The sequence below is a fragment of the Neovison vison genome, chromosome 5 (assembly GCF_020171115.1).
Source record: "Neovison vison isolate M4711 chromosome 5, ASM_NN_V1, whole genome shotgun sequence".
Taxonomy (NCBI): Eukaryota; Metazoa; Chordata; class Mammalia; order Carnivora; family Mustelidae; genus Neogale; species Neogale vison.
This window is the reverse complement of record NC_058095.1, coordinates 156,548,785-156,575,272: the sequence shown is the minus strand read 5'-3', so window position 1 is coordinate 156,575,272 and position 26,488 is coordinate 156,548,785. Positions and strand designations below refer to the sequence as shown.

The 26,488-nt window shown below is 51.6% G+C and overlaps 2 protein-coding genes across 6 annotated transcripts in view; one reads left to right on the top strand and one right to left on the bottom strand.

The window, feature by feature from the left end:
• The window catches only part of GGACT (gamma-glutamylamine cyclotransferase), a 55,735-nt gene extending 47,368 nt beyond the window's left edge, over positions 1 to 8,367 (top strand). For 2 of the 3 annotated variants that reach the window (XM_044250041.1, XM_044250044.1), the window contains exons 3-4: positions 6,148 to 6,343; positions 7,362 to 8,367. In XM_044250041.1, the coding sequence (XP_044105976.1) occupies positions 7,376 to 7,846 (471 nt within the window). In that variant the 5' untranslated portion in view covers positions 6,148 to 6,343; positions 7,362 to 7,375 and the 3' untranslated portion in view covers positions 7,847 to 8,367. Of the gene's footprint in view, positions 1 to 4,635; positions 4,914 to 6,147; positions 6,344 to 7,361 lie in introns of those variants that run through there. The other variant, XM_044250042.1, reaches the window with a different exon arrangement.
• A 1,177-nt stretch (positions 8,368 to 9,544) lies between these two features.
• Positions 9,545 to 26,488, bottom strand: part of PCCA (propionyl-CoA carboxylase subunit alpha) — a 402,014-nt gene continuing 385,070 nt past the window's right edge. For 2 of the 3 annotated variants that reach the window (XM_044250038.1, XM_044250040.1), the window contains 3 exons: positions 24,110 to 24,250; positions 12,751 to 12,828; positions 9,545 to 9,889 (listed from right to left, as the gene is read on the bottom strand). In XM_044250038.1, coding sequence (XP_044105973.1) covers positions 9,821 to 9,889; positions 12,751 to 12,828; positions 24,110 to 24,250 — 288 coding nt within the window. In that variant the 3' untranslated portion in view covers positions 9,545 to 9,820. The remainder of the gene's footprint in view (positions 9,890 to 12,750; positions 12,829 to 24,109; positions 24,251 to 26,488) is intronic. The other variant, XM_044250039.1, reaches the window with a different exon arrangement.

Here is a 26,488-nt window from a genome sequence, read left to right as displayed (position 1 = left end):
AATTAAACATAGAATAAGCATATGATCTAGCAATCCCATGTTCATGGCAGCACTGTTCACCATAGCCGAGAAGTGGAAGCAACCAGACGTCTACTGGTGGATGGATACATAACGCACGTGATAGACGCCGCTCAGCCTTACGCAGGAAGGACATTCTTTTTTTTTCTTTTTTTTAAAGATTTTATTTATTTATTTGACAGAGATCACAAGTAGGCAGAGAGGCAGGCAGAGAGAGGAGGAGGAAGCAGGCTCCCCGCTGAGCAGAGAGCCCCATGCGGGACTCGATCCCAGGCCCCCAAGATCATGACCTGTGCCGAAGGCAGTGGATTAACCCACTGAGCCACCCAGGCGCCCCAGGAAGGACATTCTGACATGTGCTGCAGCACAGATGAACCCTGGACATTGTACTCTGTGAAATTAGCCACAAAAAGACAGATATTATATAATTTCACTTACATGAGGCTCCTAGAGGAGTCAGACTCATAGAAAGAGCAAGCAGCGTGGGCTGCCAGGGGTCGGGAGACAGGGAATGGGGATTTCTATTTAATGGGTGCAGAGTTTCAGTCTTGTAAGCTGGACAGGCTCTGGGAAGTGGACGGGGGTGATGGATGTGCCGCAGTGTGAGTGTATTTAACACGACTGAACTGTACAGTTCAAAATGGTTCGGGTGGCAAGTTTTATATTTTGTGTATTTTATCACAATCTTGAAATATTTGGAAATAAGAAATTCAGAGAAGGAACTGGGTTTAGCAAATAAAATTCAGTGAAAAACAACTTGGGGAGACAGAGTATAGTGAGATATGTCCGCTGTAAACCGTCACTGTCACTGCAGAGCCTGAGTCCGGTCCTGTCCTTGACAGGGTCACCTCCCCGTGGCCTCGGGGTCAGCCTGAAGGGCAGAGCGCTGGGGCCACCGTGAGCTCAGCACACCCAGGCCCAGCCCCTGGTGCTGCCCCGCCAAGGGCTCTGTGCCTGGAGCCCCGTCTCCGCGGCGTTGCTTCCCCATCGGCTCAGTGGGGTCCCGCCACCCGTCTTTAACGCGTGGGGCCGGTGCGGCAAGCAGAGCCAGCACCGGGCCGGCAGACGGGGCCTGATCATCGCTGGGAGGAACCAGCCCCTGCAGGAGCGCCATCCTCTGCAGCGGCCGGACCACGACTGCTGTCCCTCCGCCCCTCTCTGTAGGCCGCCTTGCCCACTCCTGGCTGAGGGATTTCTTCTCTTCCCTCGCAGATGAATCCCAGAGTTCAGGAAGCTCGGCACTGTCTTTGCTGAGCGCCTGCTCTGGCATCTTGTTGCTCTGACTCCAGAGCCCCGGCCTTCCCAGGAGGACCGCTCTGAACCTCTTTCTGTCCCGCAGGTCCTCGGCCCCAGTGGTGCCCGCCCCAGCCTGGACAGACAACCTTGCCTATTTTAAGGAAGGGCCAGGCAGCTCAGCATGAACGTCCGGTGGCCACGCATCTGTCCCTTCTGGGGCAGGGCCCCTCACCACGCCGTCAGCACACCTTCCCATGTCCCCGCTCCGCAGCTCTGTTCTGTTTTGGTTTTGATGCTGCCAGTTTACGCATCTATTTCCTTTGACCTCCACGGTGAACGGGAAAGGAATATGTATCTCATTCCCTATGTAAGGAGAGAACCTAATCTTCCCTCTACCCGGAGGACTCCTGTAGTAGAAGATTAACAGGAGAGAAACACAAAAATTCTCTACTGTGTGTTATCTGCTGTGAACATGCAGAGACCCCGGGAACTGAGTCACTCCCTGAAAGGCCCGCGCCCTCCCCGTACATACGGTCTCTGGGGCGGAAGACCAGCCCGGGAGCCCGGCGCGGAGTCTGCAGGCAGCGCACAGACAAGGGTAGACTGAGGCCGTGGGCACTGCCAGAGCTTCTCGAGACAGATGGCCGTCCCCCTCTTGCTGAGACAGGTAGGGGGACAACCTCCCAAGTGGAGTCACTCCATAGACCCCCCTTAGAAACCCAAGTGACTCTTCTCAAATGGGTCACTTCTAACTGACCTTCTCCTCTGTTTCTTTTCTTTTCTATTTTTTTTTTTTAAGATTCCATTTACTTCTTTGACAGAGACAGATCACAAGTAAGCAGAGAGGCAGGCAGAGAGAGAGGGGGAAGCAGGCTCCCCGCCGAGCAGAGAGCCCAACGCGGGGCTCGATCCCAGGACCCTGAGATCATGACCTGAGCCGAAGGCAGAGGCTTTTAACCCACTGAGCCACCCAGGCACCCCTCCCCTGTGTTTCTTTCTTTTTTTTAAAGATTTTATTTATTTATTTGACAGAGAGAAATCACAAGTAGATGGAGAGGCAGGCAGAGAGAGAGAAGGAAGCAGGCTCCCTGCTGAGCAGAGAGCCCGATGCGGGACTCGATCCCAGGACCTTGAGATCATGACCCGAGCCGAAGGCAGCGGCCTAACCCACTGAGCCACCCAGGCGCCCCCTCCCCTGTGTTTCTTAAAAATAATCAGCCTGAAGTAATCCTCCAGCCAAAGAGGCATATTCTGGGGTGACAAGCTCGGCCCCCTGCAGCTCCCTGGCCTGTCCCTCTCCTTCATGCTCTCGCTTCGGGGGCCCCTGCCCCTCCGCACGCGCACTCCCTCTGTCCCCCAGCCATCTCCAGTCCACTCTGGGCCCACGACTGCCACCTCACTGGCTTTCTCTCAGCAACCAAAAACACACCCAAGCTGGTGGTGCCATGGACTCTCCTCAGCGCCCCTCTAAGCTAGTGGTTTCCAGACCTCCGCTGCCCTCCCATTGCACACTGAGCGTCTGGAAAGCTGAAGCGGCTGAAGGCCCTGTGAAATGGGGGGGCCTGGGGTGCAGTGAGGGCTCCCTGAGTTGGAGACGCCAGAGGAACAGGCTCTTCTGGTCCCGCTTTCTCCCTAAATGCCACTTTAGTGACCCCTAACGACAGAAGACGAGGGAAGGCAATGGAATTCTGAAGACAGAAGAGGGCTCAGCAGCTTGGAGAAACCACACGTTAAGTCCCCGCGCGGTGCGAAGCCAGCAAGCAGCTAGACTGCCCGGCAGACTCCAGACCACGGGCCTGTGCACACAAGGGTCAGAGAAGAGCGAGCAGGAAGGAGCGGATGTCTGTGTAGGGAGTAGAGACACCCAGCCGCCTCTTCGGCAGGGGGCCAGTGGGATACTGTCCAGAGAGGCTTGGAACTGGGGACACCGGGCCCAGCTGAGGGTGCGGTGAGGCGGCACCCTAAAAATGGAGATCGAGGGAGAATCTGCATGCCTAGAGATTCTGTTATCTGGAGCCCCCCTCCCCACAAACAGATCCCCCACACGAGGCTTGCCAACCATCAGGCCCTCTCCCTTGCACACAGGACTTTCATTGCCCACATGGTGTCTGGATTCTCCACACCAAAGGCCAGTAGCCAAGGATCACCAGCATGTGAGGAAAACCTCTAAAGAAATACACACCGAAACAGAGAGGCCATGCGGGGAAAGATGAAAATGTAAACCAACGCCCCGAACACGTGATGACTGATGCCTTCCCAAAGATGAGCGGTGACTTCAAGCTGGAAAGAACAATGATGGCAAAAACAGACGCAAGTTCATAGAAGAACTGGGAGTCAAGTAGACTAGAAATACCTGGGGAAGGGGAGGAGAGAGAAAAAAAACGGGAAAATTCATCCAGGATACATAATACCTGAGTATTAGGAGACCAGAGAGAGAACAAGGAGGTGGGCATGAGAAGGGAACTCCCCACGGTCCAAGATGGTGAGTTTTCAGATAGAAATTCCCAGCATAGCAAATGAAAGAAGCCCACAAGAAGTGGGGCACCCGGGCAGCTCTGATGGGTAAGCGTCTGACTTCTTGGTTTCAGCTCAGGTCAGGATCTCAGGGTCGTGGGATTGAGCCCCACATCGGGCTCTGCGCTCAGCACGGAGTCTGCTTGAGATTCTCTCCCTCTGTCCACGCCCCACTCGTGTTCTCTCTCGCTCTCAAATAAATCTTAAAAACAACAACAACAACAAAAACCCACAAGAAAATACACCATAACCTCAGACTCTGAGGGGAAAAGGAAGACCTCGCAAGTCTGCAGAGAGGAAAGCTCAAGTCCTGAACAGAGGATGGTGGCGTCTGATGGCACTGGACTTCTCAACAAGAGCGTGGGAACGCAGAAAACAAGAATGCCTTTAAAGCTCTACAGGAAACTGTTTCTAGAATTCGCTACCAAGCTACGGTGTTAAGTAAGAGTGGGAAAGAATGAGCTTCAGCAGAATGAGGGAGTCAACAAAGAAGGGGCCATGGGACACAGGGGGGACACAGGGAAGCCCTGGGTGGCATGGAGGGACACCTCGTGCATGGAACCCACAGGTACCTGGATGCCTCAGGCGGAACAGCTTGTGACTCGATCTTGGGGTCATGGGGTCGTGGGTTTGAGTCCCATGTGGAGTGTAGAGGTTACTTAAACGAACAAACAAACAAACAAAAAAAGCTGAGGCCCAAAATGGCTGTATTTTAGGCCAAGTCACTAAACCAGGACTTTGTTTCCCATCACTGTACTCTGAGACTTCCTTAGAAACTAGTCTTCACTGATCAGGCAGGAATTTTCTGCTCAGCACGGACGAAGTCATCTGTCACGTGGGCTCTTCCCCATCGCCCAGAGGAACCGGAGGTAACGGGCCTAGTAAGACGGCCCTGCTCCCGCCGGAGGGAAGGTCACCTTGCCTGAAACAGTCCTCTTCTTTCGCTAGTGACTTCCCTGGCCCGCCTGCTTCCTGTCAAACCCTTCCGTCCGCACAGCAACTCCGAGCAGCCCCTCTGCGCGCCAGATGGGATGTGCTGCCTCCCGAGTGCGTCCGGACGGGGACTAGATCTTCGCATCTGCCGAGTGGTTCCTGTTCTTCACCAGTGCTCAGGGCTGAAAGGATGCGCACACCACTTTCTGAAAGTGAGGCCGAGTTACCGTCAGAGAAACTTGAGTGGGGGGAGGGGGACAAGGGGGGAACCTGCAAGCGATTTTTTAATTCCAAGAAAAACAGAAAACTTGTCCAAGAAAGGAAATGAATGATAGTACACTCTGTGCCTGAGCTGAGAAGTGTCGACAGAGTTCTAGTGCTGACATGAATATGGATTTGACCGGAGCCCTGACAGGAGTCAAGCGGAGGGCCGCGGGGCGGTGCAGGGGTGCGTGCTGGGGGGGGGGGCACGGGTTGGGGGTGCAGAGCGGCTCGCGCAGGATAGAGCCCCGCGCAGGGAGAGGGGGCTTCCCGCCCTCTGCCCCCGCCTGCTGCTAGGACTTCCTGTTACAGCCGGGGACAGAGGGGACGTGGTTTGCCTGAAGCCACAAGCCAGGCAACTGGGTTCCAAGGTCTGCGCTTCCAACCGCTGTGCTCCGGGCTGGGGCGGCAGCCAAGTGCCCGCGGTATGAAGACCAGCACCAAATGCCCCAGCTTGAAGGCGTGAAGCGTTGCCTCCAGGGGGTGGGAAAGGGCAGGCAATTTCACTGTTCTGGTAAAGCTGTCTGACTTTTTACATTATGGACACATAATTAGTTTAAAAATGGAATCCCAGAAGAGACGGGCGAGGGCCCCAGCGCCTGACAGAGCGGCCTCCGGTGTCTGCCGGCCCTGCCCGGCCGTGCCCTCTCAAGCCTCACCAAACCCGAGAGCCGGCACCGCCGGAGACCACGGGGAGCTGTGCCTGCGGTGTTTCAGCTGAGAGCCCTCTGGGCGCTGCCCTGGGGAGAGGCTGCAGGGACCAGAGAAGCAGGCCCATGGCGGGGAGGGGGCAGTCGTCGGGGGAGGGTTCTGCGCTCAGCACGGAGACGGATGACGGCGACCAGAGACGGATGGAGCGTCGGCTCCCCGGGGAGGAGCTGCGGGCACGTCGTGCCAGCGTCAGGGACTCAGGAGGATCCTCCCACATGTCCGGCCCCACCAGCCCACCCCTCCGTCCCTGTCGCTCCTCTCCACGCCCTCTTTGTGCCCAGGTTGGCGCATCCTCCCTGGTCCCCCCCCGAGCAGCAGTGGCAGCCAGGCCACCTTCGGCTCCTTGGCGCCGACATGGTCCTCCATCCCTCTGTACCTGCGCTCCGGCTTCTCCTTGATTCACCTCCAGACTTCCATGCCCAGCACGCCTCCCTGAGCACCCCACAGCTCTAATCTGTCCTTCTCTGTCACCAGAGTCACCAGAGTCGCCCAAAGTAGAGCTCCCGCCACGTCCCCGTCGGGCTCAAGGTGTCCCCGGCCTGCCCGAGGCCCTGCGCGCGCCTGCACGGCCGGCCTGGAGCTGCTCCCACGGCCGGGCCTTTCCGACCACAGTTTACCTGAAACACAAGAACCCGACGCTCCGCAGGCTGGTGACCGAGGCAGTGGACAGGTGAGGAGGGCACAGGCGTCAGCAGCTGTGTGGGTCTGTGGGGGCCAGGCACCCTCCCCAGATGCCTTGAAGAGGCAGGGTGAGGCCGAGACCTGCGACACCAAAAAGTGTTAGTCCTGTGGGCCAAGTGCGACCTCTCCAAGGGCCACTTGCCACGTGACCGGCATCCAGGGGGTGTCCCCCTCCAGCTGTTCCTGGCTGGTGGCGGGCTGCTGCCGGCAGATGGACTCCTCTTTTGTTTCCATGTGCAAAGTGTCTTCCTTCCAGAGCCTGCCACCATCACACAGCTCTGGGCAAGGAGGGCAGCGAGGTGCCAGGCCTTGAGGAGCGAGGGCCCCCCCGTAACTTCCAGTTTTGTTGGAGTCACTTTCCCACAGGTGACTTCTGTCAGTTATGTAACAGTCTGTGGCCCAGACCCAGGTGAGCAGTAAATATTCACCTTCACCTGAGAGCCGAGGCTGCGGCGCTGAGTCACGGGGAGTCGGGGAGCCTCACTGCCTGCTGGGCCTTGGGCAGGAACGCTGGAAGGTGTGATCGCTCCAGCTGGCTGGGTCGGACTGCCAGGACCGGAATGTGAGCTTAGCACTGAAGCCCGAGTGATCTCTTGTAGCAGACTGTGCCTGACTGTCTTGTGCACGTGTGCGTACATGCACTGTGTATGTATATAAATACTTGCTTATTGGTATTTCTAACTTAGCTACAAAAAAATTTATCGTGTAATTTTTAAAGTCCTAACTGGTCTAAGAAAACAGCAGGTCTGCAGAGTGATCCCCGGATGGGCTGGCTCCCTCTGACAGGTCTGTTCTTACCCAAGTACCTTTTCCCAGAAGACCGGGAAGGGTGGTCGGTGTTTCTCGGAGGCGGTGGTCCAGAGCCGTGGGCTCCGGGCTGTGTGGGGCTTGGGAGCCGCTGCCGGCCCTCCCCAGACCAGGGGTCCAGTCCCCACGAGGCCCGCACGCTCTTCCCCGGGCCTCTGCCGCGGACAGTGTGTACCATCTGCTGGCTCTCTCCCCCACAGCTTCCGTGACCCGCATGGCCCGCGTGTTCGTGTACGGGACCCTGAAGAGAGGCCAGCCCAACCATGGGGTCCTGCGGGACCGCGCCAACGGCTGCGCCGCCTTCCGCGGCCGGGGCCGCACGCTGGAGCCCTACCCCTTGGTCATCGCCGGCGAACATAACATCCCGTGGCTGCTCAACCTCCCAGGGCAGGGGCGGCGTGTGCTCGGCGAGATCTATGCGGTGGACGAGCGGATGCTGAGCTTCCTCGATGAGTTCGAGGGCTGCCCCAACATGTACCAGCGCACCCCGCTGCGGATCGCCGTCCTCGAGTGGGAAGGCGCGCGTGGGGCCCCCGAGGAGACGCCGGCCGCGGACGGGACCCTGCAGTGCTTCGTGTACAGCACGGTCACCTACGCCCCCGAGTGGGTCCACCTCCCGCACCACGATGATTACGACTCCCGGGGGGGGCACGGCCTCCGCTATAATCCACGGGAGAACAGATGACAAGTGCAAGGATGGCTCCTCCACCGGGTTGGGGGGGGGGTACAGGGGACAGAGCCCCAGTGATGAGAGGATGCCCTTGGCCTGGTCTGCGTGCGCTGGGTGCACTCAGTGTCCGTGGAAACAGAGAGTTGTAAAACTCAGTCCGGGAGAAGGAACAATCTCTCCTTGCAGCTGATTCCCCCAGTGTTTGACACACTGATCCCAAGATTATGCCTGAAGCCTGTCTATCCTATAGCGCTTTGTTGCTCGCTGCTTCAAGAAAGCCAGGGGCTTGAATCGATGGGATAAGGAAAATCAGGATCTTAATTCCCCTAAATGACATTTCAAGAACTCATATGTCAAATTTTTCTTTCTTTTGCTTTGCTTTGCTTTGATCTGAAGATAACATTTAAATTGCAGACTTTGCGTAGCAGCTAGATGTCAGCAACCCTACTGTATTGATTCTAACTTGTAGCAGCAAGAAGAGTTTTTTAAACTGATTTGGGTTATCTCACTGTAATAAAAGAAGCTCAAGAAAAACATATTGTGTTTGGGTAGTTTTAAACTGTATAAAACATTAGTATTCACAATTTTCAGATTAAGCTTATTAAAAAAGGGATTACTAAAGATGATCATGTAATATTGAACTGGATATTTTGGGAAACCAAATTTAAGTGTTGTTACTATTATTGATTTGGGGGGGAAGGGTTCTACTTATGTGATAGAAGGTTCTTTTCATTCTTATCTCGCAAAATCACAAGCCAGCTACTTGCTCAGATGCTGAACAGCCCGGTTTCAGACGGACACACACCCAGGCCTGAGGCCCAGGGGCAAGGTGCCGTCCCTGCCTCTGAAGGGAGCTGCGTTTGGGGGGTGGGAGGGCCTTTCAGAGAAGAACCAACACATTAGTAATTTGTTCTTCAGGCCTGACAGAAAGCTTAGCTTCCAAATACAAACAGCACTTAAAATAATTCTAGCAAGGCACGAGTACCAATTACTCCCCCTCCATCTGATGATCTGTCCGCGTAGACTCCGAGCAGCGCACGACTCTGCCTCTGCTTACTTACCAGCCAAGTCAGGGCCGGATCCCGAGGATCTCAGAAGCAACTGAAAAACGCAGCTGCTGGGCCTCGGTAACCTCGTTCTCCACTGGGAGGGCTCCCGCGCTCAACTTGATGGTAGACTGTGCTCACTAACTCCATCTGGCACAAAGACAGATCAGTATTTTTAGCTCTATTTTCTTAATTAGAAACTTGCTTCACAAAAACAAAAAGGCAAGGATGGGCACCAATGGATGGGCTTGTGGCAGCCACACCCACCCCTCAGGGTAAGGGAGCCCAGCACAGCCTCTGGGACCCGGTGGGGAGGGTGGGCGTGTGGGCCCAGCTCTCCTGAAGTGGCTGCCCCCTGGGTCAAAGGGCCCTGCACTTACCTGTGAGAGCCGAGCAGGACGGATTTCCAAACTCCCCGGCAGCCCCACGCGGGTCTCTCCGATGTTCCGAATAGGCACAGATGGGCGTGAGGTCCTCAGCCAGGCAGAAGCAGGTAATCCGATTATAAGGTGGTAAATGCTAATTTAATGCAACTAAGGCAGAGAACTGGGGTTTATAGAAATGTTTTTTAAAGGATCACAATGAAACACTAGTATTTCAAGTCTACTGGCACAGTCAGTAGCCTCTTATGTACATTGTCTTCATTCAAAAAAAGGGCAAACTAATATTTAGACAAATGCTCAGCTTTATTGATTTAATTTTGACACTAGGAAATCTCACAGCAGAAGTACAAATCATATGTACAAGTATTTATATCAATAAAAATTTCCATTGGTGATTTTTTGGCAGAATGTTGGTTTTGACTATATGTGGAATAAATATGACCATGTAAAATCTGCTGCACAGGGGTGTTCCTGCAAAACGCCTGACTAAATTGAGTGTGAAAGAATAATAATACAAATGGCTAATTAAATTGGGTGATGACTGAAAGGCTATAAATACTTCATTCCAGTTCCACGAGCAGATCTCCTTCTCCAACTGTGTCCCCAGCTTTACAATGCACTGATTTCACCTTGAATTAAAAAAGAAAAGAAAAGAAAGAAGAGGGGAGAGTCAGTATTATTAACCGGACCACGAGGCTGCCATCTCGTCACCCGTTTCTGGAAATGAAGAGACAGCCCGGCAGGCTTTGGGGCGCAAGAGTCGACTCCTGCTTGGCAGAGGGGGCCGAGTGCACAGGGGTGTCCTCGGGAGGGCGGTGACGCGCCATCTTCCCCACCCCCGCGCCTGTCCGGGTCTGTCCTAGAAGCTGCTGGTCCAAAGGGAGTCTGACCACCCGCGGCCCCTCCCCCCCCACCTCCGCCCTGCACTAGTCACGCGGGGGTGGGGGGGTGCTCTGTAGCGCCCCTAAAAGCCAGCTGCCTTGATGCTGCATGAGCGCCCAGCAGCCCGCCCTCCCACGCTCGGCTGCGGCTTCAGGTGGTGAGTTACTGGTATCCTTCGTGCTCAAAAACCAGAACCAGGGGCGCCTGGGGGGCTCAGTGGGTTAGGGCCTCTGCCTCCGGCTCAGGTCATGATCCCGGGGTCCTAGGATCGAGCCCCGCGTCGGGCTCTCTGCTCAGTGAGGGGCCTGCTTCCCCCTCTCTCTCTCCCTGCTGCTCTGCCTCCTTGTGATCTCTGTCTGTCAAATAAATTAAAAGAAAAAGAAAAAAAAAAAGACTTCTACCTTAAAAAAAAAAAAAAAACCCTCTTAAAAAAAAACAAACACAAACACACACACACAAAAAAAAAACAAAAACAAAACCAGAACCAAACCAAAACCCCACGCGATGACACAAGCGCCAGCACGAGCGCCACTAATAGGAGAAAGTCCCCGCCCGCGACCCCCGGCCTCCCTCCGAAGCGAAAGGAAGCGCCGCGCGGGTGTGCGGCTGCGGGGCTCGAGGCCCAGGTGGAACCGGCCCTCCGGGTGTGCGGACCCGTCGGGGCTTCAGGCGGGTGTCGGCCTCCCGGGGGCTCTGCCGTGCGGGGAGCGGGAGGCGGGGGCTGCACACCCGCAGCGGCCACACCCGCCCGGCGCTCTGGGCACCCGAGAACCGGCGGGCGGTCGGGGGCCACGCGGTCGGGGCCTGGCCTGCGTCCCCGGGAAGCGGAAGGGCAGAAGGGCCCCGTGTGCCTCGCAGCCCGGCCTGGGGACCCTCAGAACCGCGGGAACCCACGCCGCGACGACTTCAAAGGCCTGGAGGGTGCTCCGGGCGCCGGGGGCGGCTCTCGCGGGTCTGAGGCCGCCGACGCGTGCACGGGACGCATCTTGCACGCTGCGCCCACGGCAGGGAGGACCGGCTTCCACCGTGAGCGTTCGCTCGGGGAGGAAAAACGGCTCTCCGGACAAGAGCGGCCCAACCCGAGGCTCACCCGGCCCGCTCCTCTGTGCTGGGCTCTGGCCACGCCGTGCTGGCGCGCAGCAGGAAACGGGATGGGCAGGAAGAGCTCCAGCTGATAGGGGCCGGGCCAGAGTACAAGCTGACTGGAGCCCCTCAACATTCTGGAAGCTGCTCCCTGGCCACTGACGGCCAGGGATGGGCCGAGCCTCCGCAGGAGACCCAGAGGCCACCGTGAGACCAGGCAGACCCTGAACACACTGACAGAGGAAGGCTCCACGCTCCCTCTGGAGCAAAGGCCACGTTCGTTTTTGTGTTGGTACCCCAGTCCAGCAACAGGTGCCCTTGGCATGCATCAGACGTCGATATATATATACATGTTCTGGGTCCCCACAAATGAGGTCAAGTTCTCATCATGCCTGGACATTACATGAAACTAACACAGCAGAAATGTTAGTTGCAAGGAGCAAACCCACCAATTTCTACAAGAACAAAGGCCACTTTGGGGTTCACTTTTAGAAAAGGAATCAGATGTAGAGGCCAAGATTCCCAAATCTTGCCATTCTCCTCTCCCAAACGCCACAGAGACTGGGCCCCGCCAATGGCAGCCCCTTCCAGCCTGACCAGGCAGCCAGCTCCAGGCCTGCCCACCCTAAACTGGGCATCTGCTCCCAGCCAGGCCTTTGGTCTGGGCAGGAGCCTCACTTCCTGCGGGGGTGACAGAGGATGTATCTCTCTGATGCAAATGACACTGGGAGCAGGCAGTACCTCTTTGCCAGGACACCCACGTCCCCAGAGCTTGATCCTGGCTTCCCACAGAACAGGCCATGGAGCCGGCCATGGAGCCGGCCACGGCAGTCTCTGCTCCCCTCCTTGCCCCCCCCCCCGCCTCACCCCCGGATGCGGACGCCTCCAAACCAAACTGTCCTTCAGAAAAGCCTCCCTCAGCTGTGGGCGGCATCTTTATAGAAGCAAGAAGAATAATGAAGTTGTCAGTAAAAGGACTTCTCCATTTTCCTCAAGGAGAAAATACATGTGAGAAGTTTTACTCTTAACAAGTTTCAGGACAAATACGATTCCATTTTTTTTTCCCTCCCTAAATCATTACGTTCCACATGTACATGGGGCTTTCAGCAACTCTTGATCTAAAATTGTCTAGAATTGTTCTCTTTGTGGAGAAATTATCTTGAAGAGTTACATTAATTTCTGCGATCTCTCAAACCAGTTCCCGCTGTGCCACCTAAGTCTCAGGTGACTAAGTGCCTCCGAGACAGATGTAAACATTAAAAATTAAAGACCCTTTAATTGGAAAGACATTAAGGTGAAAGAACAATTGTTCTTTGACTACCTGCGCGTCAGACAGACTCTCCATGAGGCAGGGCCACGTGGGTGCCAAGCAGAAAGAGCTCCCATGTCCTGGTCTGCAGGAGCAAGGAGCTGGCAGGGGTCACCTCCACGGTGCCTTCCAGCCCTAACCGTCCAAGATCCAAAGATGGAAGTTCTGCTTCCTATCACAGAGCTGGCAAGGGCTAATGGGAACTTGGGGACATACCTTGCCAGTTTTCCCAGCTGTCATGCTGTTCTGCATTTTCATGGCTTCAATCACACAAATTTCCTGACCTTCTGCTACCTGGAAAAACAAACAGAAAAGAGACAAGTTTTAAAATTGTTCTGATTTTGCAATAACACTCAGGGGTGAAGCCATCAAGAGACTATCAGATGCTCTGCAATTTGACCCAAACAGCAGCAAAGACCTCTAAGACTTCATGTTCCAAGTGACTCTTCGGGGGGCAGCAGAGAAGGGCCGTTCCCTCTGTCCTCATCAAATGCCACAGAGATGTGGCCAAAATGGAATGTTTTCCTCCCAAGTGAGAATGTCCAGATTTGGCACAGCTCTACAGATAGGAAGATCTATGGTTTCCGGGGGCCAGGAAGAAGAGGGGAGTGGTTACTGAGGGACACAGGTTCTCTTCTGAGTGGGGAAGAAAATGTTCTAGATTGACAGTAGTGATGGTTGCATAAGAAATTCCGGGACTAGACAAGAACTACTGAGCGTGCATGGTAAGGGGCCGAACTGCCCTGGGCGGGGTTTTATCTCCACAAAACCATTACCCAAAACCAGAGCGTTTCTGTCCATAGCCTTGGGGAGCTGGGAACAGCAGCCTGTCTCAACCTCTGCAAGACCGGCCCAGTAACAAGGAGGTGGCTCCTGGAAGGTGCCTTCTGACGCGGGAATGACCGCTAACAGCCGTGCCTGGTCCTTGAGTGTAGACCGGTGGGGCTGGGTATGGGCTCCCTGGTGAAGCCTGGGGCTTCCAGCCAGGAGGCCGCTGTGACCGAAAGCCACTCTCTCTAGTCTCTGTTCGCTGCCCTTGATGGGTGAGCACCAAGGAGCTGGGCCGGGCTTCATTCCTCTCTCTGTGAAAAGGGCCTCCCAGTCCCCGACACAGTGAAGCCGACTTTCCTCGGGCAACTGGCTGGCTTTTCTGGGGTGCTGCTGGGCACCCTGGGGTGGAGCTCCCAGACCCTCACACCTGTGCGGCTGTACTGGCCCAGAGTTGCAGAAGTGCCTGGAGAATGTTCTCTCCTGCGCTCCCCAGATGATCCCCGAGCTCCCTCCCGGCCCCCTGCGCGGCACAAGCTGTCTCCCTGGCAGTCTGGGCTGCCTGCGCCCCGTGCCTTCCTTTCCTCCGCTGATCAGGTGGTGGGCTGCCGTTTCCTGGCACAGAAATCTAGGGAGAGAGGGGATGCCAAAGCCTGGTGCTGGCACGGAGGAGAGACGCTGTGCTGGGAGCTGGGCTTGAAGCTCCGCGCTCACTGCCCGTTGTGATTCACTCTCCCTGGGCATCTGCATTCCGCGGACGGAGAGGGAGCGAATGAGCCGCTGCACGCGAGGGCTGCTCTTTGCACAGCAGAGGGACCGCAGGCCGGGCGTCGGCTCACCTACCCCCTCAGTCGTCCCTTCGGGCCTTTTTTCTTTTCAGAGGCAGGAGGGGAGCCCACGAGATGAAGACGGGAACAGCCCCCGCCCCCGGGGCAGCACCTGCCATGCAGCCCCCCTCCCCAAAGCCCCGCAGGCTGGCCCCACAGCCGGGTGTCTCAGAGGCCAAGGGGCCAGAGCCGGCCCCCCGACACAGCTCGCAACCGGGCCCCGGTGGGTTTCTGGAAATGGGTCTGAAACTCAATGTGACAGAATGGAAATTCTCTCCACAAAATGGTCATCAGCTCTCTACCTCTGGGTTCTGGTAGCTCCGCTTCATAGGTGGATGAGTGCCCCCCACGGGGACCTGGGTGAGCTTAGCCCACACCCCCACATCGCTGGGCTTCCTCTACTGTCATCGGAGAGCCCATCCCTGGCCCAGGGGGCTTTGTGGAAGGGGTACAACCCAGCCCCCTCCGCAGCAGGTCTGACCCCTCTCAGCTGCTCAGCCCGTGGCTCAGAATCTGCAGGCCAGAGCGCCCCCCGTGGGGTCTTTGTGGGATCTTCAAATAAGCGACTCACAGTTAATGCAAACAGGAGAAAGACGTGAACCCAGCAGACTTCCAGCGGTCACACTGGGGGGGCACAGACCCACGCAACAAGGATGACACAGGGCCCATGCGGGAGGGGGGCGGGGCCTGGGCCATGACTCCACACCGGGCTGGAGCCGGCCGCACCAGTGTGGAGATGAGGGCCCGCGGCAGCGTGGGGCAGCGGCGGCAGACCGGCCACAAGTTCACGGCGCTCTGCCCTCGCCAGCTGTCCTTCCTGGCCGGCTCTGGGTGCTGATACCCTGCATGTGGGTGATTCAAGTGGCAGGTCCCCAATCACACTCCTCAGAAAAACAAAACCTCTGATGTAGACAGGTAATCAGGAGACGTGGACATCCCCGGGTTAAAACGCTCTTTTTTATTGTGTCACTGGCAATCTGATTAAAAGGACTTAAAAGAAAAGTGCCTCTGGATTCCAAGGGGCTCAGCCGGCAGCGCTGCCCTGAATCTACATCCGGTCCTCCTCTCCTCTCCTGGGCCCCTCCCCAGGTCTGCCGGGTCTGTGTCTACGCAGGTCCGGGTGGAACTTTAAGTAATTCCCTGCTCCCTCCCTGCTCACTTAAGCAATGGGTTTTGTAGTCTGTTTTCCTAGAAGAGAAAGAGCCCTTGGAAGTTGTTCTCTGAGACCCCGCACGAGAGCAAAGGCCGTCGTGGTCAGCAGAGTCGTGTTACCCGCACACATGGACTTGATCGAAATTCAGTCTTTCATCCCTCAGCCATCCGCCGGCCACGCTGTCATGGGAGCTCAGCCTGGGGTTGTGTTGTGTCCCCTCCGCCCCCCCCCCGCCGTGTCCCCCGCAATCCCGGAGCCTCGGGTGCAGAGGTGGTGGCCCATCTGCATGTGGGGCTCGGAGGGTCGTGGGGACACCTTCCGCGGTGCTCGTGGGCAAGGAGCGCGCCCGGACGGCTCCCATGGGAGGGCACCGCCACCTAGGGCTTTGCGCGCACACTCCTGTAACACTTTTGTGTGTCATCTGATAAAGGCTCACTGATTGTGACAGGAAGTCTCCAACGTTGGGCTTACAAAATGGTCACAAGCCTCGCAAGTCTTTTCGATAAACCCAGTCAGCCTGATGTACTTCCCCGCTCCCTGTCTAATTGGTGTAAAGTTTGGAGGCCCCAGTCCTGGATCTTTCATCCGGCTTACTGCGTCCTCTCCTTTGACATGGGGTCAAGGTTCACATTCGCATCCGATTATCAGAGCGCACTCATTAAGCGGGGGCCTGCCTCGCTCCAGAATGAGTAAGCTGGAGGGAAAACCCGGCCCATTTACTCAGCAGATTTTCGCATGGTTAGGAGGCCTCCGTGTCCCCGGCAGAGCCCGGCACTGAAGAGCTTCAGACATCTCCTGCTGATGATTAATTGTGAGTGATGGGAAATAAAATCCAGTAAAGCCAGCTGCTTGCCATGGTCGGCAAAATGACTCTAATGGAGATAGGCTGCCAATTTTCCAGTTTTACTGGCAAGTCTTCCAAGTGTAATTAAGGGAAGTTATAAATGATATGGAAATCTATCAAGTCCCATTTATTTTCAGAGGACTCTTTCCCCAGAGACTTTTATCTTCAAGCTTAGAGTACGCTTTGTTGTGCTAATGATTTAAACCCCTTCTCATTTCTGATTAAAGCCCCCAATATCCTTCTACCAAGTTCGCCTCACTCCTTCCCCAAAGATGAAAAGGCCCAGAACCTTCTCCCACATACGTCCCTCTTGTAAAGCGCGCTAAGACTGGGAGACGTTTGGCTACTTGTATCGTTCAGACTGCGAACGCATGAAGAAAGCTCAAAGAAAGTGCAGGAAGAGAACGAGCAGAGAGAGGGGGGAAAAAAGACCTCCACCAAACATAAAAGGAAGCCCCCAAAAGTCCAGACTTGAAAAGCTGTGCTCGAGAGCAGACATTCATCAGAAGGTGGTGTAGCGCACTAATGTTATTTGATTTGGAATAAAAGCATGAAAATGATGGCAAAGGCCTAAAATTGGAGATGTAAAGGCTGACTGCACAGTATTCCATTTCTCAATTTCATCCTTCAGAGCCACAAAATGGGGGAGATACAGTGACGTGATGAGGTTTACAGTAACAGCTGTGCTCTTCCCACACAGGGGAGGCCCTTCTAATGGGCGAAGGTCTGTTTTGAACAGACGGGGAGTAACAAAACAAGGTTCCCTATTAAGAGTGCGCAGTCCTATTTCTGATCAAGAAAATGAGTACGGGAGTCGGATTTCCTCGAAGGGGGCCCCCACCCTCTCCTGTCATCCAAAACCAGGGCGGTTTCAAAGGGGTTCTCCTTTCAGCAGAGGGACGGGGACAGAACGTCGCGGAGGGCTTTGCCCCCGTCAGCCCACTTCTCCGGCAACTGTAAAGAACGCACAAGAAACAGTGCCAGTGGCATATGGCTTTCTACTGTGCTAAACATTCACACAAAAGACAGGTTCATCAGTCATTGCAGTATCTGGATCAAAAATTAGCTCCTGATGGATGGTATTGGAGCTTACCTGCTGCTAGTACATTACCAGAGAAACACAGGTTTTGAAACCCACATGACATTAGAAAGTGCAGACCATGAAATGCGACACGTGCAGGCGCACATAATGTACGCCAGATTATACAAAATAATAAATAAGCTATTTAAGCCCTCTGCCTAAAATTGGGCCCGCTGCAAGGAACCCTGGGTCACTTCTACACAGGCCAATTAATGCACAGCATCTGCCGTACAGAAGCGGGGCACGAAGCACTTCCGAATGATTTCAGCAATTAAAAGGAAACTGTTTCCTGCCTGTTCAGACAGCAACTGTTTCAATGCAAGAGCGAGCACCAAATCACTGTGTGCAGCTGAAAAATTAAGTCCCCTTTTCGGGGAAGAGGGGTGGGCGGGAGGAAGAATTTTTATGGAACAGGGAGCCTTCTTTTGTTGTCCTGCGTTCTGTGTTTTCCTGCCAAATGGGACAGAAGGCTCGGAGGGCTTCCCGGCCCGCAGCGGTCTCCCCTTCTGCCGCCCGGGGCCACCCGAAAGCGTGGGTCAATATCAACCCCGCTGACGACGCCACGAAAGTGAAAATCCTCCAATTACATTTTTAAAGGCTGTTCTACTTAGAACACAGGTGCCTGAACGCAATGCATTTTACGGCCCTCAGATCTGAAGAAAGACGCAGTGAACAGCCACGAGAAAAAGGCCTCTCAGATTTGGTTAAAAGGCACGCTAGAATCTGATTATAATAACTTCCTCTTTCTGAGCCTGTAAGATAGGCTGGTAAATATCCCCTGATATTTCCCCAAGAAGAAATGTGCATTCACATCCCAGCATCTTCACGTAAAGGGGGAGGGAGAAAGACCCCGGGAGACCGTCTAGTATTTAAGCAGTGCGGAGAGAAGGAAACATCATCAAATTACAAAGAAAGAGGAGGCAGGCGACAGAAATGCCACCAAACCCCCTATCTGCCACAGAAGCCCTCCCGCGATGGGCTCGTGTGCACGCCGCCTGAGTCACAGAGAAGGGCACGCGCAAGGAGGGGTGACGCATCAACCAGGCTGCTGGCTGGGGGCACCCGGGGTCCCCACCTGCCCCCGCCCCGCCACTGCCCAGAGCTGCCTCCCTGGCTTTCTGCGGTGGGTGACCAAGCGGGGAGCGCATACAGAGTCGTGGCCAATACAAGTCCAGTTTTCCTTAAAATGAAAAACATCTCTCCCTCCTGCCCTCAAAGTTAGCTGGGAACTGCAGCCAAAGTCCCTAGAGTGTGAGGAGAACTCAACGGCATCTTGAAGGGATCAGTCTGGATCCATCTCTAGGAAGTCGCTGTCTTCAAGTACTCAGCGACTGCACGTCTTGGGGTTTTGGTTTGTTTTTTTGTTTTTGTTTTTTAAGCAAAATGGTGAGGAAAGATCTTTTGAATCTTGGTAAGGTTGCAAACTGCCATCTTTTAAAATGGTTAAAAGCAGGATAACACAGCCTCTAACTCCAAGCAGATCATTTCTTGAAAAATAAAATAAAATGCCAAACTTGTAAGAGACTGTCCTGCGACACTCAACTTACTGATGGACCTTGAAAACAGACAATCGTCAGCTCAACTTGTTAGCGTCCAGGGAAAGTTACCCCTAACACTGAAAAAGGAGTGTTATCTGGAAAAGAAAGACAAAACGGCCAGATCTGGGGTAGCCATCACTGCTGAAGGCAGGACAGGAATCTGATTAGGGAGGGGCCAAGTTCACGGTGGAAGCAACCTTTTATTGTTCGGTACAAGGGGAAGCAAATACAGTAAAGATGAGCAGAGAGCATCTGAGTGTTTCTGTTATTCTCTGGACCTTTATGTGTGTGATGTTTTATAATCTGAGTTTAAAAACATGCAACAATGAATGCATAGATTTATTTATACATGCTTTGGAACGCAATCTGAGGTTTGGGTGGAAAACTGGCATCTTGTCAAATAAACTATCAAATATGAAAATTTCATTACTGTAATGATTTTAGGATTATCAGTCAAGGTATCCAGAAACAGGAAAACGGATCTGTCAAGGCCAGGTCCTCGGCCAGGGAAAGATGCTGTTGTGGATACTGGGCCATACCAGGTAAGTGGATCCCTGCCAGATGAACACAGGGCAGGAGGGACCATTCCAAGGCCTCTTATCTAGAATGCCTGAGGGCTGGGTGCCTGGGTGGGGCTCAGTCCCTTAAGCATCTGCATCTGCCTTCGGCTCAGGTAGTGATCCCAGGAGCCTGGGACGCAACCCTGTATCTGGCTCCCAGCTCAGTGGGGAGCCTGCTTCTCCCCCTGCCTCCCTCTCTCTGTCTCTGTCTCTCATGAATAAAGAAAATCTTTAATTAATTAATTAATTAATTAATTAATTATCTGAGAGCAAAGGAGGCTTCAAATGTGTTTTTTCAAGACCTGAAAACCAGAGGTCTCCTGCCAAGTTTATCTGCAACTTCCCCAGGACCTGCCGTGGGCTCAATTACAGAGGAGAGGGATTGGCGGCAAAGGGGCGGTATGAATACCACCCTCCAAAACGGCAAACCTGGGTCTCTGGGGGTTGCTGGCCATCCCACCGCTTGGGAGCCCTCCCCTAGCAGCCCTGAAGGAGCACACACAAGGAGGACAGACACTGGGGCAAAATCTGGGTGGTACTTCTATTAATGATCCCAAATTTTCTGTTCTTATGGGGGTACTTTATAGGATTCCATTTTTTGCCCAAGACACTGCACGAGAACTGTCCCAAACGCCTACTCCCCCTTCTGCTAAAGGCCAGTTCCATTCTGCAGTGGATCTTCCCCATAATACTCCCAAGGCATGTCTTACTGCTACTGAGCAGGCTAGAAAAGCAGCAACAGGCACTCACTGTCCATCTGTGATTTGACCAGGTCTCACAAACTGGTAAGTCACAACGCGTCACTGCCAAAGAAAGATTTGTAAGTGGGGACGCCACCCACTTCCGACTCCTATCTCAATTGTTACTGTTTTGAGTAAGATGGGTATTTCTGATCTAAATCCGAGAGGTCTGTTGCATTGGAAGGTAACTCAGAAATCCTGATACACTGCAACAGTAATACCTTCCCTTGGGCTGCCTTATTTTTTATTTTTGTTTTTTGCTCTGTTTCTGATATCAAAGGGCTAACAAAACAACTGTGCCCCTAATGACTTTATTTTACACTTCGGAGTCAAGATGGAAACTGTGTGACATTTCGGCAGCTCTCAGCCTAAAGCGAGCAAGTACCCTCTGCCATTATTCTGAGAGAAGGTGTTTTTAATATTTTTGTTCAAGGATATCATAAAGATAGACATTTAAAAAATTACAGTAAGTTACAAAAAATACTGCCTTGATTAGAGGGCCCTCAGTTTATGATGGTGCTAAATATACAGAAAAATAGGTATTTTTCCAACTGAAATTAAAATCAGTTGTGAAAATATTTTTAGAGGGTGGATGACCACCAAACCAAACAAACAAACAAACAAAAAACCCCAACAGAAAAACGCATATCAAAGTCATTCTATCCACTGTTTTCTGAAGTAAATGGGTGACAAGGGGACTTTTCCATAAGCCACTCCTACTTTGTTCCCTGTTAGGTTTGTTTGCGTGTATGCATTTCTATGCATTTGACGGCCTGTTACCCACAATCCCCTCCCCACAGGTTAAAAAAAAAAAAAAAGCTATTGTACAATTATTTAAAAAATGACTTTCTGCCACATTTAATGTCAAATACTATGTAACAGACACTAAAAGATATCAGAAACTTTTGCTGTGTGAATCTAAACAAAAACAAAAACAAAAAAACACAGCCTCTGTGTTCAGGGAGGGGAAAGACTTTCCCACAGGAAGCTGAGTGCATTCATGACTTCTAAACAGCCGCCCCCAACATCATTTTGCCCTGAGGTTTTTTTGTTTTGTTTTGTTTTGTTTTGTTTTTTAAACTCTGTTAAGATGGTTAACCTCACAAAACACATTTATTAATTATTTTTTATGTGATGCTTTTGTAGAACACATTATTGCCAGGCCCAGCATTCTAAGATTTGTCAGATTTTACTTAACCTAAATATAAAAATTACAGATTACTGAAATCTAAACTATTAAAAAAAAATTCAAAGAATTTGCAATTTGTCTCTTTGGTCCTGTTTTCCTTGAAAACACACAGAAACAACTGATTCCATTATCTTTCTCCCGATAAAAGTAGAACTTGGGCTCAGCTATTGTTAGTACAGAGCACAACACAACATGCCCCGCGGAGCTAAAATAATTTAAAACCACAAAACTTAAAAGTTACCAGTATTCTTTTCTCATAATGGCCCCATGTAAGTGCTCTGCCTTTGGTCAAAGGAGAGTTTCCTGGCTTTTAATGACACAAGGCCGATCTAATTATAGAAGTTGCCCTTAAGAGTCCACGATGAAACTTTTCCTCCTGCATTTGGGGAAGGTATTAGCGGTCTGCGACACTTTTCACAAATAATAACTCAGGAGAAAACACTATTTTATCAAAACACAATGGCCCAGAATAAGAAAGGAAGTCGAGCGGGGACCCAAAGTGGCTCGGGAAGCTGGAGAGAAGAATGAAGGAAAGCACGCGCTCTCCTGGACCAGCCTAGGCAGGAGCGAGTGGAGAGCATTCGTTTCTGGATAAGGCGAACAGCACAGACCTTAGGAGCCAGTTTGCTAGGGGTACACCCCCCATGACTGACTTTAAAGGACTACATAAAATAGAGGTCCCATTACACCACAGTAACATATTTTTAACAGTTAGTTCTCAAATTAAACCCTTCTCGAATACCCACATTTAATTATTGGTGGTGGTTTTCAATATCTGAGCTATCCCAATGAACCAAAGACTAATACCACATTGTTCCAATTTACTAAATGCCTTGCTTTCCCACATTAAATTATTAGCCAGGAAATGGAAAGTATGAAGGCTAAACCCCCCTGGTGTCTGGAGAAGCTAACCCGGGAGAAAGCAGTTGCTGGAAACAAGGAGGCTGCACGCTCCCAGTTCTCTGCCCCAGGAGGGCTCGAGGGAGCCTGGTGCGGAGGGGAGGCACGAGATCGCAATCTGAGCCCCCTCCTGCCCCCCTTCAGGTTTTGACTCAGGTGTTGGAAAAATAAAGATTTCAGTTACACGCTTATATTTTTTTAAAGTGCAACTGTGATCTTATAATTAAAGCTGCACCATTAGGACTGACAAGCTCAGGATGGCAGCCTATGTAGCTTCTAGAAAAGGCTTAAGAAGAAAAGTGGGGGGAAAAAGCAAAACCCCAAAATAACACACCACGTTATTTACCAACCTACGCGTCTAGTTGCCAGAAGATTCCACTGACTGCTCTGATGACGCAGTGTGTGAGTGCAGGCAATTTTTTAAGGATTTTTAAATTTATTTTAGGGGCGCCTGGGTGGCTCAGTCATTAAGCATCTGCCTTTGGCTCAGGTCATGATCCCAGTGTCCTGGGATCGAGCCCCACATTGGGCTTCCTGCTCAGTGGGAAGCCCGTTCCTCCCTCTCCCACTTCCCCTGCTTGTGTTCCCTCTCTTGCTGTCTCTGTCAAGTAAATAAATGAAATCTTTAAAAAAAAAAAAAAAAAGAAAAAAGGGATTTATTTATTTATTTTAGAGAGAGAGAAAGCACCACATGTGTGTGCAGGAGGAGGAGAGGGAGAGGGAGAGAATCCTCATGCAAACTCCCCGCTGAGCAGGGGACTGTCTGTGGCTGTATCCCCCAACCCTGAGACCATGACCTGAGCTGTAGGCAGACGCTTAACCAACCGAGCCCCCAGATACCCTCTTAAGACAGTCTTACTGTGCACTTTCTTCCACGAATGTCAGTGCTCTCAAAGTAAAGATAACAATTCACAGCTACTGAGCCTCTTCTGTGCTTTTCTAGAAAAGCAGGCGGAGTCTATTTCAGTATCCTCAGGTCAAAGCAATTGTTGGAGTCAGCTTTCCGACTTCGCTTACCAGTTCCAGGGCCACTTATTTAAACAACTGAAGGTGATTGTTTTTTCTTGATTTTCATTTATCTTTTATTTATCTTTTTTATTTTCATTTATTTTTCAAGTATCTCTCTAGAAGCCAGTGCCAGCTATAGGAGTTTTTCTCAACCTTATTTTACTTATGTTAATGTAGAAATACACAGGCAGTTGTAATGCCTCTTTACAGGAGAACGTGTAAACTCCTCACCAGAGATACAAAATGGAATCACCATACCATCCATCGAAGATGATCATGTTTGGCCATTATTTTCCAGCACGTAAAGAAAAATGCTAGTGTCTAAGTGTCCCCTAGAAATCTGGTTGCATCTTTGTTTTCTTCTTATTTTTGCAGCAAATCCACAGAGACTTCTATCCATGTTCTGTGAAACGCATGTATCCCACTAAAATAGCATGTTACTGTGAGACTAAACATGTATGGAAATATTAATACAGCCTTGATTTGTGCCTTAATGTCACAAGGTTGAGATGAAAAGCTTCAAACTGTGATCCTACATTACACGTATCAAGTAACAGGAGGGCTCTGATACTACACGGTCTATGGCATTAACTTTCCTTAGTTCCCTTCCCATTTATTCCAGAAGTCATACAGAAAGTTCCCATCAAAGGGCTATTACTTGGTACCAGTTCTTCAGGGATGCTCAAAGCCCAGAACGCTAGGAAGTACATAGAAAGTTTAAATAAATTATTGCCAAAATACTAAATTCGCCAATTAACAGAATGAATTGGGCCTTATTTCTATGCTAGTCCCAAGTCTTTGGGAGGGGAGGTACTCAAGAGATAGTGTTACCAACCCAACTCAAATGTGCAACAGCCGGACAGGGAATGCACACAAGCTCTTCCGCTTTTCCGTGGTCAAGAAAGAGCTGCACAGAGCAAGGTCACGCCTCAGTCCGCCCCGTCCCACAGACAGGCATGGTCCTTACCACGTCTCCAGGCTTGACAGAGACGGCCACCACCACGCCAGGCATTGGGGAGCGCAGAATACTGCTTGTGTCCTCAGCCACTTTTTCCAGCATAAATTTGTTCAGTTCTGCAGCCAGTTTGGTTAAGATATGCACCTGATACTTAAGGGAGGAAAACAACAACAACAACAACAACAACAAAAAAACATAAATGAGTTTCAAGGAAGAACTTCTCCTCAAATGTAGCATTCATGCAGAATCCATTTGCAGCTTTGAAATTTAAATGATAACATCTTTGAAGTCAAATGGTTTTGAATTATTGTACTTAAAAACAAGAATACATTTGTTTCCAGCACATGTTGTGGGTAGTAGGATTTAAGAAGTTTCTTTAAATAAGAACGACTCCACACCCTGTCTCATTATGAGAAATATCTCAAACGTCTGTAAAGAAAACAGTGAGAATTTTCCTTGTATTCCCTTTGCCGCTGGTAAGCGTCTCTGCCCACCCCCGCCCCCCGCCCCCCCAATCCTAGGAGCGGTCAGGGTCAGCGAGCAGAGGGGTGACGCTGCGAGCATCCGCCAGCAGATGGCAGCAGACCGCTGTCTCGCGCTTCCCACTCCCCTCCAGAACGGCTGCGCCACCAAGTAGTTAAGACAAAGGGTTTCAGTGTTCGTTTGGGGCAAAATAATATTTAAAATTCAATTTTTTTCTAGGGATACAATATGTTAGATGTACTATAGGAAAAGCTGGCTTTCTTTGAGGCACAACGTGAGGCAGCCTTTCCAAGGTACCGGGACGGTTAGGGTAGATTAGGATGACACAGAATGAGTATCTTGAACACTGAGACACAATAATACCAAGATTGTAAAACCGTTGAAAGACACGTTGCGCACAAGCATTTCTATGAAACCTTTTGTAGGGGGTTCTCGAACAATTACGGGCACATTAAAGGGAAGTTCAGTCCAACAGAACATTTCTAATAAAGGAGAATTTCTGCCCCTGCGAGAAAAACCCCTCCCCATCTCTGTGGACAAGTATGAGCGCCCCAGTTTGGTCTGCCCAAGAAGAAACAAACCAAAGCTGTTTGCGGAGGTGTTACTCAGGGACGCTGAAACCACCACCTGAAGAGGTTTGGATTCTAAGCAGATTGCATCCCCCAGGGGTAAGACAGACAACTTCCAGGCGGCTCCATTTTGTTGGGGGGAAAAAGCTGCCGTAACTCAAAGCTTCCTGTGGGCATCCCTACCACAGGGATGATGCAAAAGCAAAACAGAACTCACCCCCCTCATTCTGGACAGGGATGGGGGTCCTCTCCGAGCCTGCACTTTGCAGGGCCTATTCCAAAGGGGTAGGGGAGGACCCCAGGAGAGGCAGATTTGCCACTGTGACAGGTTGACTAATAACATCTTTTGCATGTTTCTTTACTCCTGAGTGTGTGTTTTGCAATCAAGACATGCGAGTGTCTGCCAGTTTCTGAAGGATATGATCCTTAAGTGAAATTACTGTGCAAATAAAAGCTTTTTGCTCCTATTAAAATTCATCTGAGTCATAAGTGGCAAGGGAAAAGCAAGGAGAGTGCATTCTGCTGTCAGTCTAATACACATTCTGGGTAAGAGGGACTATTTATCAGCAATGAATTGTACCTCAAAGTCCTTCATTTAAACTATGGGGGAGGTGGTGGACAGTGAAAGAAGGGAGAATATAATCGTACCAAATTGCATGGTTTTCGTATCTGGGCTCTGTCTGCCTTGGAAAATAAAATCCAACATCACTAGGAGGAGATGAGTGAAAAGAAAAGTCAATTCTCTGGCTGTCGGCGCCCTCCGCCGCTCCCTCCATGCGACTGGCCAGCACTGGGCCCAGCTGTCCAGGTTCCATGCAGTACCCAGATTGATTCCCCCCCCCCCCCGTTCCTTGTACCATTTGACTTCAAAATGAGAAGTCAAAATTCAGGGAAAGCATCTTTCTCCACTGAGGATAATATGATTTCTCACATTTCACCACAGTGGATAGGTTTAAAAACTAATTTTAGCTATATCACAAACAAGCCTTAATATAAATAAAGAGCTAAGATTGTACCCAGCTCCATTTCTCCCCAGAAATGACAAGATCCTCCTAAAACTGGATCCTTTTACTATTTTTATAATTTTCATATCTTTTGAATTCCTTTCTCCGTGGGACTCCTGCTTTGCTTGGAAAGAGATGTAAAACAGCCACAAAACTCAACGCCTTTAGATGCAGTCTTTGTTACTGATGAGATGTTCCTTTTCCTTTTGTATTTGTTTATTGTTCTTAAATCTGTCTGGGGGATAAGCGACTTATTGTAATCACAAGTGAAAAATAACAACGGGGTAAATGCCTCAGGAGAGGCCTTAGTGCAAAGAGTTGGCGAAGAAACG